This window comes from Prionailurus viverrinus, chromosome B2 (genome assembly GCF_022837055.1).
Source record: "Prionailurus viverrinus isolate Anna chromosome B2, UM_Priviv_1.0, whole genome shotgun sequence".
Classification (NCBI taxonomy): Eukaryota; Metazoa; Chordata; class Mammalia; order Carnivora; family Felidae; genus Prionailurus; species Prionailurus viverrinus.
The window spans coordinates 39,995,530-40,010,481 of NC_062565.1; the positions used below are offsets into that span (position 1 = coordinate 39,995,530).

Here is a 14,952-nt window from a genome sequence, read left to right on the forward strand (position 1 = left end):
AGAAGCTTGGGGTGGGGGATCTAGAGGAAGAAGGGAGCCCAGGCGTCCAGGCACTCAGTCTAGGCGGCAACGGCAAAGCCTACCCTCTTGTTGCCAATGTCGAAGATGGAATAGTAGGATCTGAGGAAGACGTCCCCGAGGATCCACAGGGGCTGGCCACTGCTAGAGGGCAGGTAGGTGGCCTGGACTCTAATGGCACAAATGTCATTTCCCTGCACAGAAGGGTAGCACACATTCACTCATGCATGGACAGAGCCCTGCTCAGCCCTGAGCCCCAGGCCGGGAGCACAAACGCAGAAATGAGTGAGCCAGACGTTCTGCCCTTGAGGGCTCACAGGCCAACTGAGCCCCCAGAGCTGGGGTGGTGGGAGAGAGGTCTGGAATGGGTAAATGCACACTGCGGTAACCATCTATAGTCTCCTCTCCCCAGGTTCCCCTCCGCCTCTCTTTTGCTCCCCATTTGGAGTAGGTCAGCCTGGTTGGCAAAGCCTTGAAGCCAGCCCAACTTGGCTTCCAAACCTAGCTTCACGCTGACTGGCTGTGGAGCCTTGTGTCAGTGTCTTACCCTCTCTGAACCTCCAAGTTTTCACTTGTAAAATAGAAATTAGCGCCTCCCTCCTTGAATGCTGTGACATTCCGGTGGGACAGCATAGGCAAACAGGGCTGACCCTAGCTAGTGCGCCACAAACAACCCAGTGCCCCTCCACACTGATTAATAATAATAATAAATAACAGATGACACTCTTCTGTGTCACAGCCTCGTGCCCAAGAAGGGGTTTGGAATCGGTGGGTGGACAACGTGAGGCAGCATTGCCAGGAGCTGGGAAATGGCACGTGTTGAGGAGACCCAGCGCTTCCGGCTCCCAGCCCCTCCTCACACCCAGTCACATCCCTGCAGACTTACTCTGAAGAGGTACGAGGAATATGGCAGGGAGAACTGCACACGATTGATGAGGAAGGTCAAGGTGGGCAGGCTCTGGACGTTGTTACAGTCCACCATAAACTGCAGAGAGGAACAGGGCCCAAGGGTCTCATCGTCCACATCGGAGGACCTGCCAGCCCCACCTCAGCCACCCCGGCCCCCCTCCCCGACTCGGCCCCACATTCCAGCTCTCTTGCTCTTACTCCCAAGCCTGGCAAGTGTTGAACCAGTTTCCTTTGAGGAGCTGAAGCTCCAAGGAAATTTTGCTGAGTAGTAACCTCCCCATGTCCCCTCAGGACAAGGTGCCAGCCCCCCCTGAATCCGCCTCCGGGCCCACAGCCCCAGGCATCCCAGAGCCCCCCACCTCCAGTGCTTCAGGACAGCTAGAAGCATGGAGGCCAAGAGTCGGGCTGTTCCTGTGCCGGAGGAGGATCATAAATGCCTCCTGGAGGGTCTCTCTAAAAGAAGGGGGATGTCTCCACCAGACGCACCTGTCCATACTGGTCCGCCTGGGCCCCTGTAGCCTGCAGAAGGTAACTCAGGTACTGCTGAGGAACCGTGAGCAGAGATGTCCCTGTGTCCACGATGGCCTCGCAGCCCTGGGAGCACCAGCCGGTGGCATGGCCACCAATGAGGAACCTGAAGGTGAAGAGACGAACCCCCTCAGCACCCCCAGCTCAGGGCAGCTGGGAAGTGGGCTTTCCCCACCACTGAGGGACAGACAGCTACAGCCGTAGAATCAAGGTGCACCTCAGAAAAGTAGGACTCTGCAGAGGTCAATCCAGCCATCCCCCTGACTTACACCATACCAGACTCTACCCAAAGCCACCTAACGGGTCATGGAATGTCTTTCTTACCAGTTCCAAGGAAGGTTCTAGAAACACTGAAAGCCGGGGTCACTGATTCTTTGTGAGTACGTTGAGCACATTGATCCCCCCATATACATCCCAGTTTCTAATCTCTAAGCACATAGTGTTGGACCACAGGGTCTATGTTTGGAATTCTAAGACCTACCCTGTATGTCGTCCCCACCCCACCCCATTTTTCCAGGCTGAGCTGGACCTTCAATCTCCAGCAGAGGACAGCTGTAGCTTTGTGGGGACAGGCCTCAGAGGTCCTCTATCCCCACCTGCCAGCAGTACCTTCCTGTGTGTGTCCATCTCTGTGTATTTGTGTGTGTGTGTGTGTGTGTGTGTGTGTGTGACATGAAATGCCTCAAAGCCTGCCCACGTGCCTGGGACCCCACCATAGACTCACTCCTCAAAGCCAATCTGCCAGTAGCGCTCCTGGGTGACGGGGGCCCAGTAGATCGGACCCCTGTGCAGGCTGTGGTCGATCCCCCCGAATATGAGAACTGCTCCTTTCTGAGGGTTCATCTGTCTGCAGAAGGCAAAGAGAAGAGTGAGACTATGGAAAAGATTTCCTACTGAGTAATCACTCTCAGAGAGAAATAGAGGTCCTGCCCTGGCTGCAGGCTGGGGGGGGGGGGGGTCCCCGAGGTGGGTCTGTGTCTCCCCCTCAGATTAGGGCTCCCTGACAGCATGGCTGTGTCTCTTCCCTCAGACTGGGGCTCCCTGAGATTGGCTCTGTCTCCCCCATCAGACTCCCCGAAGGCAGGGCTGTGTCTGCCCGTCACAATGGGACTCCCCATGCTGTGTCTACCCCTCACACTGTGGAAGCCTGAGGGAAGGGATTTTTGTCCCCCTTTTTGACTATAGCTCCAAGCTGAGCCCCTCAGCATTCCCATGCCTCAGGTTCCAGATACCGCTGCCCCACAAAGCCCTGCTTCAGGGAAAGCCACTGGTTGTATAGGTTCCCTGTGCACCCCCCTCCCCCCCACCCCACATGCCCTTCTCCTGTCCCTTCCGCTTCTTGCTGCTTGGTGTCATATGTCAGTGGGAGCCTGACACTGAGCCCCACTTGTCATTTTTCTACTGGGACCGGAGGGAGATAGGTCCTTGGCAGAGAGGAAGGGAGGATTTTTCGTGTGTGTTTCAGCCTCCCCTGGTGGTTGAACCTGAGTGTGGAATTGGACAGAGTTCCTAAGGGCTAAACTCAAAGCTAATGGTAATCAGAGGTAGAGAGTTAAGTCCCTAACATTAGAAACAGAGTAATATTGTTGAAAGTCAGAGTCAAACGATTAAACCCCAGATAGCAGATGCTGACTATCTCCAGAAGGTGGCTGACTAGCTCTGGAGAGGAAAAGAAGGAAAGTCCATTCCAGGCCACTCACCCCTGCCCCCACCCTCTGGCTCCTGGGCCATCGCTTGTGTGTTGTGAAGAAAACAACTTGTCAGGGGCAAATGATGAAGGTAGACCAGAAGGCTCCAGGACGTGGCTAGAACAATAGATCAAAGGAGATGAGGCCATCGATTATTATACAAAAGAAGGATGAGGCCATCGATTATTATACAAAAGAAGTGTCCAGGTAGAAAATATTGGCTCAGAAGGCAATGAGCTAATGGAGGCTCTGGGCAGCAGGTAAATCCAAGATGTATCGAGAATCAGCAGCCACACTCAAAGCTAAGTTCACCCAGAAGAGGGAAAGATTCTGACCTGGACTAGAGATGCAAAGAAAAGTCAGAGTGGGCTGGGGACAGACGCAGGGATGGGGGAAAGGGTGTGGAGTGAAGGACAGTTCGGAAGCCCAGGAAGAAGGGGCACCTGGGTGGCTCAGTCAGTTAGGCGGCCGACTTTGGCTCAGGTCATGATCTCACGGTCTGTGAGTTCGAGCCCCGCGTCTGGCTCTGTGCGGACAGCTCGGATCCTGGAGCCTCCTTCGGATTCTGCGTCCCCACTCTCTCTCTACCACTCCCCCACTCGTGCTCTGTCTCGCTCTGTCTCTCAAAAATCAATGTTAAGAAACCCAGGAAGAAAATGCTAGACACGGGAGTAGCTGGAGCCATTCCCTGATGGGAGCCCTCCAAACCCCAAAGCATTGAGTCTCAGCCTTTTCCAGGGTCTGGGGGAAAATGGAGGGAGTTGCCTGGGAACTAAGGACACACAACCAGTTTCTTACCTGCCCAGGTAGAAGCTGAAGACTGGGCTGGAGAGGACGCCTGCCCGCAGCATGCCCTGCAGGGGGGTGGTGGTCCTACCCTCTGCCAGGGAAGGGAAGGCCAGGCCCATGATGCCATCAAACTTTGCATGGAGGAAATAGGGACTTGGCTCAAGCTCACTCAGGCCAAACTGCTGGCTGGGAACCTGGATGCTCTGGACCTGGAGGGGGCGCGGGGGATGAGAGGTGATAAGTGTAACTCTACCCACCTCCCCCAAACCTTCCCCCCGCAGAGGCTCCCTTGGGCATCCCTCCATCGCCTTTGCCCCTTGCCTTCTTGACAGGTCTCACAAGAACCACTTTCACTCTCAAACGGCCTCACTGAGCCCTGCCACCCCCCCCCCCCGCCCCCACCCTTCATCTTCCCCCAGCTTTAAGCCTCTTAAGGAGAGGACCAGGTGTCCTGGGTGCCTGGCACATGATGCAGTCAGGGAGGGCTGGGTGACTGCACGAAGGAGCCCTGGGGGGGGGGGGGGTACTGATTTCCCGGCCTGTACGCAGTAAAGCACTAGGAGTTTTCCCATATTTTCCAGCATCTCCGTCTGACCTCCCATGAGACGGTGAGGTCTGTGAGGTTCCAACCCGGCTCAGAGCCCCAGGGACAGTCCCCACGTCCCGGGGCAGGGAGCAGCCTGCCACGTGGCTCACCCTTAGAGTGTCATAGCCGTAGATGCCGCGGAGGCCGCCACTGCCGTATCGCACGGAGAAGATCTGCCCGTTGCTGGAGTAAGTAGAGGACGCGCTGGAGTTGAAGTGGGAGTGACCGGCTGCAGTGGGAGGGAGGGTTTGGGGAGGCAGACTGGCAGGGGAAGGGAGGTCCACCTCTGTCCCAGCCTGTGCTCACATCCTGGGGCCTCAGCATCCCTGGCCACGGAGTCAAGGGGTGGCCAGCCAAGGGGGTTCCCAGCATTGGCCTCAAAGCCCCCTCTGATTTACAGACCCTTGGGGTGCCCTTTGACCGTGACCCTCCGGGGCAGGATGCATAGAATCCCTCTCCACCTCCCTGGTTCCCTTTATATCCCCACCCCACCCCCATCAGCTGTAGGAGCAGGTGAACCCCAGGGCATGCCCGCACTCCCCCCACCCTCGCCCCATCAAGAAACTGGTCATACCAGGAAGCTGAGAGATTAGGAACAAGGCCAACGAGGCATTCTTGGGAGAAAAAGTGTCAGGACCCACACCCCAAAGCTCTGGCAGGGACCAGGGCAGCCTTAAGGAGGAGAACCTGGCCTGTCTTGAAATATAACTGCAAGGGGGTGCCCGGGTGGCCCAGTTGGTTGAGCGTCCGGCTCTTGATTTTCGCTCAGGTCATGAGCTCACGGTTCGTGCTATCAAGCCCGGGGTTGGGCTCTGCGCTGACAGTGTGGAGCCTGCTTAGGATCCTCTCCCTCCCTCTCTCTCTGCCCCTCCCCTGAATGCTCGATCTCTCTCTCTCTCTCCCTCTCTCTCTCTCTCTCTCTCTCTCTCAAAATAAATAAATTAAAACATTAAAAAAAAAAAAAAGAAACACAACTACAATACAGGGACCACATCCTATACTGTTGTCCCATGTGTCTAGGGAGACTCTCAATGAGAACTTCGTGAAGAGTGGAGAGAGTGGAAGAGAAAGAATGTTGTAGATGCTGGTGGGAGGGAATGGCCTTATCTGCAGTGAACAGAATGGAGCAGAGAGAAGTGGGCCGGATCGAGCAGAAGGGTCAGGCTGGAGCAGGTGAAGGAACCCTCTGCACATGTGTGGGTGAGAGGGAAGGCAAAGTAATCACCCAGCTCCACGGCCGGCCTCTTCTCCTCTCTGTCTTGCACATGCCCCTTGATCCTGGCCAAGTCCCTGACTCTCAGGATTGAAGTGCCCCGGCCTCGCAGTCCCTCGCCGGCCACCTGTCCTTGCAAGCCCAGCACTTACCACAGGCCTGGCTCTGGCAGTGGACAGAGGGCACCCACAGGCTGGAGGAACCAGTATCAAAAAGGACAAGGAAGTTCTGCGGAGGAGTCCCAATGCTGATCTCACCAAGGTAGAGACTCTGAGGGGGGACATGGGGCAGGCTGTTAGCTCTGGAGGGATCCAGGGGCCCTCAGGCCCAGCCAGACCTCCATGGACAGAGCCCCTGCCCTATAACCCACACCAGAGGGAGAGGCCCGAACCTCGCTCCCGTACTTTCCCAGAACACAGAGCCCTTCAGGCCAGTCTGACAGGCCCCAGGGGCTTGATGGGAGGGTGCAAAGTAGATGGTGCAGCACACCCCCAGGGCCTGGCCTCAGGCTTTGCCGGTAGAGAGAGGGAGCCCCAGGGAGGGCGTCAGGACTCACATCCAGGAAGGCCAGGGGCTCGTAGACGGCACTGAGGTTGCCAAAGTGGTACTTCTGCACAGGGTCGTGCTTGGGGGTCCTCAGGAACTCCCCCAGTAAGCCCTTCTCCTTCATGGTCTCCCAGATGGACTCTCGTTTGCTCAGGGGGACTCTGCAGAGGGACTGGGGTCAGGACGGGGCCTCCCTCATTCCTACAGCACCTCTGATGGTCCCAGTCCCTTCTCCCCCCAACCACCCGCCTCTCCATCTCCAGCCACATGCCCCAGACTCCCTGCTCCTCTGTCCCGTGTGCCCATCTGCTCTGGCTCCAGCTCTGGCCCTTTCTCTCTGTCTCTGTCTCTGTCTCTTTCTCCCTCTGCCTCCCTCTTTGCCTCTCCCTCTCTTCTTTCAAAAATCTTCTCAGGACTTGCTCCAAGATTCAGAAAACAAATACCTCCACCCATGCCTGCCCACATCTCATCTCAAGGCTCCTCATCCTTCCCTGGCCCTCTGTTCTCAGGTATCCCATAAATTCCTTCCCAGAAAGGGGAGGGGACTTCAGCCATTACCCTTGGCAGGATATACGCTTTCTCTTTTATGTAAGCTCTGCCTGCAACGTAGGGCTTGAATTCAGGACCCCGAGATCAAGAGTTGCATGCTCTACTGAGTACGCCAGCCAGGCAGCCCAGGATATGTGCATTTATAAGAAAGATTTCAGAGATGGCAGAGCTCCCCCCAGATCCTTTGCTATGGTGGTCTTCAAGCACCTGACCCCGGCTGATGTGACAGAGCATGGGTAGAGGGGACAGCACTAGACTGGGACTCAGAAGACAGGGTCCCAGGTCTGCCCACATTGCTAATCCCCTAGCCTGGGGCTCATCACTGCTCTTCTCCAGACACCAGGCAATGCGGAAGTTGGCCTGGGTGGTCTGGGGCCCAGATCAGCTCTGGAATTGGAACTTCTGAGTTCTGGGCTTCTGCCCCCATCCCCTTGGCTGTCCTCCTCCAAGACCAGCTTGCTGTCATTACATAAGGGGCCTCTCTGGGTCCACCCAGGCTCGCTCCGGACTCCAGAAGTGCTGCTTCTTTCTTTTCTTTCCCCATCTGAATCCCCATTCCGTCAGGACCCCTCATTCTTCCGAAATTCTTAGCTACAGCCATTCACATTGAGCTGTGAAAACTGACGATTGCTTGGCTCACCATCTCGACAGAATTTGCGTATTGCAAACAGATTTCTCAGAGGAGCTGGAGACATCAGTTTTTAAGGGTCACATAGCAAGAGCGCTCTGGAGGTCCTGGACGCCACGCCTCCTGCTCCCTTTCTTCTGACACCTTACCTGGCACGTAGACATCACCTTACCGCTGTTTCTGCTTCAATGATTGTGCCATCTGCGCTATAAATTTTGGGCCTTAAGGGAATTTTTAGCAAATGTCTGCCTATCCAGAAATAATCGTTCCTTTCTGCAGGAGGAAAGCAATCCTGCCATCCGGGGTCTGTTTGGACAGCAGTCACCCTTACTACCCTGTGCCGGGTCCTTCTTTTCTCATCAGAGGAGAAAGCGCTTCTGCTTTTCCCTTCGCCCAAAAGTGCAACCACCAACAGAATTAAGTCTGCAGAAAGGCATGTGGCCCCAAGTTAAAGATTACAGGGGAAAACCCCAGGATGCTGAAGACAATGAAAACAAAGCCCAGGAGAACAAGAAATGAATTAGCCTGCGCAATCACAAGATGTGCGGCCTCTGCTTTTGTTACCAGAGATAGCATCACTCACACAAATTGCTGAGATGTTTTGCAGATCCAGACCAGGGAAGGGAATGACCACCCAGTCACAGTTGATGAAACCGGACAGACCAGGGCCGGAAAGACAAGTCACTCAGTCCTGAAGTTGACCCGATCCCTGACCCATCAGAAGAACCCACGACTCTCAGCCCCCTACCCTGCGTTCAGCATTAGCGCCCCGTTCTCTGAGTGGTGTAACACCAGTAAAGAAGCCTGTCTTTCTTCACCATGAATGCTCAGTGTCTGTCTGTTGTAAAGGCTTGCTGGACATCTAGTGGACAAACTCTCCTTTGGTTCAGTTGTAGACGTTTCCTGAGGGCAAAGGTTGTAGCCCCTTCTGCCTCGGACGCCCCAACCCACACCTGCTCCGGCAGCCAGGCCCCAGACTCACTTGACCACTGCGGCCTCCAAGAGCTGGAGGCTGGCCAAGGCCACCACCATCCACTTCATGGTTCTTGTTCCCAGCTGGCCACAGAGGGAGAGCCACTCCAGGTTGACTGTTGCAGTGGAGGGAAGGCCCTGAGCACGCCTTCTGCCTTTATACCCCCCGGGATCGAGCCCAGTCCCTGCCTCCCGGCCCTAGGCAAAAGTGTGACCTCAATCCCGAGTGCACCCTGTGCTCCGGGTGTCTGTGGTTTCTGTGCGTTTTCCTTCTGGAGGGTGGCCACAGAGCACTTTCTTCTTCTTCACTTTTTAATACAAGCAGAGGACGCCAAACAAGTGTGCATAAGAGTTGCCATAAGATGGGCTGGTGAGGATTTCTTCTTGTCCAGGAACAGTGGCATGATGTGCGCATTTTGGGGTGAGGGCCAGAGTCAGGTAGACTGAGGGCCGTAGGGCCTCCACGGGCAAGTTTTCACATCCTCAACACTATTGCCATTTTGGAACATATAATTTTTAGGGACGGGCGGGGGGGGGGGCGGCTGTCCTGTGCACTGTAGATGTCTAGCAGTATTCCTGACCTCTATGCATGGGATGTCACCAGCAGGACCCTAGTTGTGACAAACAAAAATGTCTCAGGGCATGGCCCAGTGTCCACCTAAGGGGCAAAATTGTTGAGCATCCCTGGTCTGGACACGATGCACTCGGAAGTCTGGCCAAATCCTGGTTTCCAGCACCCCCCAAGACCTCGTGGGATGCAATTTGGTTGACTGGGGGATGATGGGGCCGGTACCTGGGATGATGGTAATGACCATGTGGTAGTGAGGGCGGCGTTGATGGTGGTGATGACGGCAATATCCTTAGCTCTAAAGCAGGTGCTGGGGCTGAGATGCCAGTGGCTGAGGTCAGAGCTATTTGCAGCAAAAGGGGGTCAAATGGAGAGATGGTCATCATGTTCAGCAGGTGCTGGGGACACACCCCTGATGTAAATTACACTGGCCCCTGGCTGTTCCACTTGTACTGATTTGCAACAAAGGGAGGCCTGGGGCAGAGGCAGAGGAGGAGGGGACAGCCAGAACTTGCCTCTGTTCATTGTCTCTCTTCTCCAGCCCCATTAGACTTCCCCTGTCTTCAGCGCTCCTGAAATGCCTGTGTCCCCCAGGGCTGTCATGTGCTGCTTTTCTGCCCCTGAGTCTAGTCAACCCAGGCCTCTCTCCCTCGTCTGCTGGCCCTCGCTGCTTCCTGGCTACAAGTTTCTCATTGCCTGAGATGATCCGGAGCTGGCCCAGTGTGCACCAGCCTGGCACAAGAGAGCGCCCACTTTGGAGGGAGTAGAAAAATATCCCCATGTCAAAACGCTCCCTGCCCCCTTGTAGCGCACACTCAGGGCCCCAAACACATTTGTCAGGCCCTCAAGCCCCACACCAAAGGCCACAACCGGGCCTGCAGACACTGACATGACCCAGCCGGTGGGGGGTTTCCTCCTTGGCCACCAGCATCCACCGTCCAGCCAGAGCCCCAGAGCCTCCCCTAGTCCTACGATGGAGGAGGGGAAGAGGGCACTAGAGGTCTTCCCAGGCCTGGCCCAGAATGGGATGCACCTGCCTGATTGTGTCCCTGCAGTCCCCAGGGTCCCCAGGAGTCCAAGATGGAAGGAAGACAAGGGAATGAAGAAGTGTTTTCCCCAGAGCAGGGGACCCGAAGATTTGGAAGAGCAGGCGAAAGAAAGGCATAGGTTCATTGGAATCTTGACAAAACCTATGAATACACCAGAACCCATGGGATCCCCTAAGTCTTGTGAGGCCTGACAGACTCCCCAGCATGGGGCCGCCAGGGACCATTTCCTTATCTGGTAGGACCCCAGGAGTCTGACACCTGCCAGGCTAACCTTCCCCCCAACCCCAGCCACACCACATCCCTTTGAGCATCCCTGGCCCACTGCTTCAAGCCAGGCCTCCCTTCTTGGCTGCCAGGCCCTGGGGGGTCTGCACCCCCTACCTACCCAACCTGATCTTTGACAGCTCAGCCAGTCTCCTCAGACATTCCAAGTCCTCATCTGTGTCTGTCTCAACCCCGAAGACCCAGCCTCCCATATGTGGAAAACTCTCCCTTCTATGTGTCCAAATTCTGCTCATCCTTCAAGTTCTGTCCTCCAGAGCCAGGGATCCACAGTCTGAGAACTCCTTAGAAGTCATCCAGGGATGTGCAGTTGGAGGGCCCCTCTTTCTACGCAGGACAGAAGCCCCCTGGCCCCGGTGGCTCCATCCGCCTTTCTCTTCTGCCCCTAAATGCTGCACATCCAGCTGACGCTCTCCCCTTGGTGCTGGATCTCACACTGTCTCAGATCAATCCCAGTCGTTTCCTGGGATATGTTTGCCTCTCCCCCTAGACTAGAAGCTTCCAGAGGACAGAGACTGCCACTTGTACCTCCCTATGCCTGGTCGAAAGCTCAGGCAATGCTGAACAGTAGCTGGAATCCAAGGGGTTGTCCTTGATGGGACGTGGTTTATCTCCCCCGCCCCATTATCCCAACACTGTGATTCCCCCCTCACACACACGCACGCGCTCCAAAGGGATCTTGTCAAAATCCAGGACCTGGCATCCTCTCAGAGCAATTGTCTCCCAGGACAGAGGCACTTTCTCAGCACCCTCTGGTCTCATCTCCTTCTGAGCACCACCTGCCTCAAAACTCATCAAAGGCCCCTTGTGGCTAACTGAATGAAACCCAATCTCATCACCCTGGCCTTGAGGTCACACTGAGTCTGGCGCTTTCCTCCCATTTCCGTGCTCATCTTCCACCACTAACCTACACATGCTCTATTCTCCAGCCAAAGAGACCACCTGGCTTTCTCCCAAGGATGTTATTTGCCAACCTCCATGCATTTATCCATGCCGTGCCGTCTATCTGGGATGCCTTCCTTAGCGTCTGCACCTGCAAAACCTCCTCCTCCTTCAAGAGCCAGTACAAACGCCACAAAGCCTTCCCCACTGTGCCCACCTACACTCAACCTGGCCCCTGTTATGGAGGACCTTGCCTTTCCTTCCCGTATGGTATTTATTGCATACCGTGTTCTATCCCAGTGACTCGCCCCCTATCCTACCACCCGTAACTACAAACGAGGTCTCTCCCTGAACACGCTTCCTTCAAGAGCTCATTCATTTTTCAGAGTGTCTACACAAGTGACACTGGTTGCTGGGAGTGTCTCAGGAACAAATGGCAAGGACCCAGGGTGCACACTCGCATGCTAATCCTTCCTCCCCGGCAGACATCATTAATCAAACGTATCACTCTTTCCCGTAGTGCTGAGCCAAGGCTCTAGGATCCTTCCCAGTCTAGTGCCCCATTCAGCCATTCTCAATCGATCTTGAAATGAGAATCCCCAAGCCCTTTAATGGAGGGTGGGTGGGGGGGGGTTCCCCTTAAATCTGACACTAAGTTTCACTTAGCGTCCTATACATACTACTTTTTAAAAATCAAGGCATCTTGAAACTACAACTCTTTGCACTGTTCCAAGTTAGCCTCCCGCTGTGAATGTACACACTTAGGTTTAACGTAGCTGTAATCAGTGTGAAACACTGCTTCTGTTCTGCTCTTGTCACGAAGATTCCTGCGTACACATTTCCGTGCAGTGAGAAAAGCACGTTCTTATCACTTTCGATGGCTGTATGCATTGAGTGTGCTACCATCCTCATTGCTGGGATTACTTAGCCCCATTAATTTGGGCTCATTCCAATTTCTCATCACTATCAATAGCACTTGGGCTCAGAATCAAATAATTATCCAGAAGAAGAGAGTAGTGAGCTCATTATCAGAGTCATTTAAGCAGAAGCTAAAGGGTATCTTTTTTTTTTTTTTTTTTTTTTGAAAGACAGCACAAGTCTAGAAGGGGCAGAGAGAGAGAGAGAGACGGACAGAGGATCCAAAGCCAGCTCCATGCTGAAAGCAGCAAGCCCAATGAAACATGGGGTTCAAACTCACGAACCATGAGATCGTGACCTGAGCCGAAGTTGGATGCTCAACCGACTGAGCCACCCAGGCGCCCCTAAAGGGTACCTTTTAAGACGTAGTGGTTCAGGAGTCTCTTGCAGCTGGTGGAAGATCGGGCCAGGGATCTCAGTCTCTCTCTGTATTCGATCCCCTGAAATAAGCCCACATAGCTAAATGACCTCACTGCAGCCCTGGGCACAGGTGCTCTATAAGACTTTGGCAGCCTGGGTGGCTCAGTCTGTTAAGCGTCCAACTTCGACTCAGGTCATGATCTCACGGTCTGTGAGTTCGAGCCCCGCGTCGGGCTCTGTGCTGACAGCTCGGAGCCTGGAGCCTGCTTTGGATTCTGTGTCTCCCTCTCTCTCTGCCCCTCCCCTACTCACGCTGTCTGTCTCTGTCTCTCTCAAAAATAAATAAACATTAAAAACATTTTTTTTGAAGACTTTGGCAGCCTGTCTAATGAAGTTTACTTACAGCTTCAGCTGCTATATTGGTTTTTCCTTAAATTTTGTATCTATTTTATTCTTTCTTTTTTAAATCTGTTTTATTCTTATGTCAGGAGTTTAATCAAAACTACTGGGGACAAAACAAAAAACAAATAAAATCTACTGGGGACATACTGGTCCAATTTTTTTTTCAAGTTCAAGAATTTATGCATTGTAATGTTTGTATTTATTTTTGAGACAGAGAGAGACAGAGTATGAGCAGGGGAGGGGCAGAGAGAGAGGAAGACACAGAATCCAAAGCAGGCTCCAGGCTCTGAGCTGTCAGCACACAGCCCGACACGGGGCTCAAACCCACGGACCGTGAGATCATGACCTGAGCCGAAGTCGGATGCTTAACCGACTGAGCCACCCAGGCGCCCCAAGAATTTATGCATTGTAAAAAAAATTTATTTTGACATAATTTTCTACCTAGATAAAAGTGGCAAATGTAGTACAGAGTGCTCCCATGTTCCTTTTATGCAAAATCCCCTGATGTTACCATCTGACATCATGCCATATTGCAGTGATCAAATCCAGGAAATGTACCCTGAAAACCAATCAGTGAACATTATGCTAATTTCACCAACATTCCCACTAAGGTCCGTTTTCTGATTCAGGAATCCATCTAGGTCCCCACTCTGTGTTCTGTTTCCGTGTCTTAGTCTCCTTCAGTCTGTGAGAGTTCCTCAGTTTTTGTCTTTTGTGACCTTGCCACATGTCAAGAGCGCTGAGCAACCGTTTGGTGGAATGGCCCTCAGTGGAGGCTATTCTGATGTTTTCTCATGAGGCGATTGAGGGCATGCATTTTGGGGCAGCAAGCACTGAGGAGATACCCCCTTGTCAGTGCATGATATGAGACCCACATGCTATGGATGTGGCTCATACTGGGGATTTGACCTTAATAACTTGTTTCAGGCGAGGTCTACCAGATTTCTCTACTGTACAGTCACTACCTTTCCCTTGATAATTAGTGAATATCTTCTGGGAGATACTTTGAGATTATGTAATACTGTTTGTCATCGGTATTCAGCCCACTAGTTTCACATGTTACCGATTCTTGCCTGTAACTATCCATCCTGATGGTGTTTGCCCGGTGGGGCTTTTCTGTATCCATTTACTCCTTCCGATTTATTATTTAGAGTTCTACTGTAAGCAAGAGCTGGGTTCAAGGTTTTAAACTGGACACTTCCTTACCTGCCAAAATATCCCCTCACTGAAGGTGTGCTGGGCTGGGCATTTTATATTGAATGATTCGGCCACCCTCACGACAATCCCGTAAGATAGGTTACCTTATCCCCATTCTACACGGGAGTCCATTTCATCCATTTGTGTCTCAAACAACTAGAAATTGAGCTCCGTGTATACAAGTGGAGAAATAGACTGATGGTTTTTTCCTCTGGTCTATTGATTAACATACCTTTGCTCCCAGACCGCAGCTTGTCTGTCCGGCTTAGGTGGAAAGGGCGGGGGGCATTGGAGGGGGGCAGGGCATTTCACACTGCACCCCAGCTGCCGGAAGGGGAAGGATGGGGCAGAGCTTCGGGGTCAGATGGAATCCAGACACCACTAGGACCTTTTGACTTCTTCTCATCCCTGCCTTGCTTCTGTCCCCCACCGCCCCCTCTCACTACGTGCTGGCTTTCTCCACATCACTGACCACAGACAGCTGACTTTCACGCTTCCAGAGAAAGAATGAAACCAGAGTTCCCTGAGGAATGCCTTGAATTCCTGACCCACTCCTGGACCAGCCATCTGTGGCCAGCAGCAGGGCCCAAGGCAACCTGGAGGCTCCCTCGGGAAGCATTCTGAAGAGTGTAGACAGGCGAAGTCCCCAGAGGAGGTATGGGATGTTTCTGGGCAAATCTCAGAGATGTCCATGCATGTGCATTTCTGATGACATGTGGACCCTACCGCTAACTCTTCCTCACCTCTCTTTGCACAAGTTACGGAGTGTGATGGTGACATGTGACATGCAATTGACTCTAGAAGACCAATCTCCACCACTTGTTGACCCTTTGACCCCAACCATCACTCACCCTTTCTGAGCCTGAAT

At 53.6% G+C, this 14,952-nt stretch overlaps 1 protein-coding gene across 1 annotated transcript; it reads right to left on the minus strand.

The window, feature by feature from the left end:
- Nucleotides 1-59: 59 nt before the first annotated feature.
- PGC (progastricsin) lies at nt 60-8,495 on the minus strand. The gene is made up of 9 exons (XM_047859921.1): nt 8,437-8,495; nt 6,288-6,438; nt 5,884-6,001; nt 4,629-4,747; nt 3,942-4,141; nt 2,180-2,302; nt 1,414-1,561; nt 905-1,003; nt 60-212 (listed from the first exon to the last, which is right to left on the minus strand). Exons 1-9 carry the CDS (start codon nt 8,493-8,495, stop codon nt 60-62), a joined length of 1,170 nt encoding a protein of 389 aa, XP_047715877.1.
- Nucleotides 8,496-14,952: the final 6,457 nt, after the last annotated feature.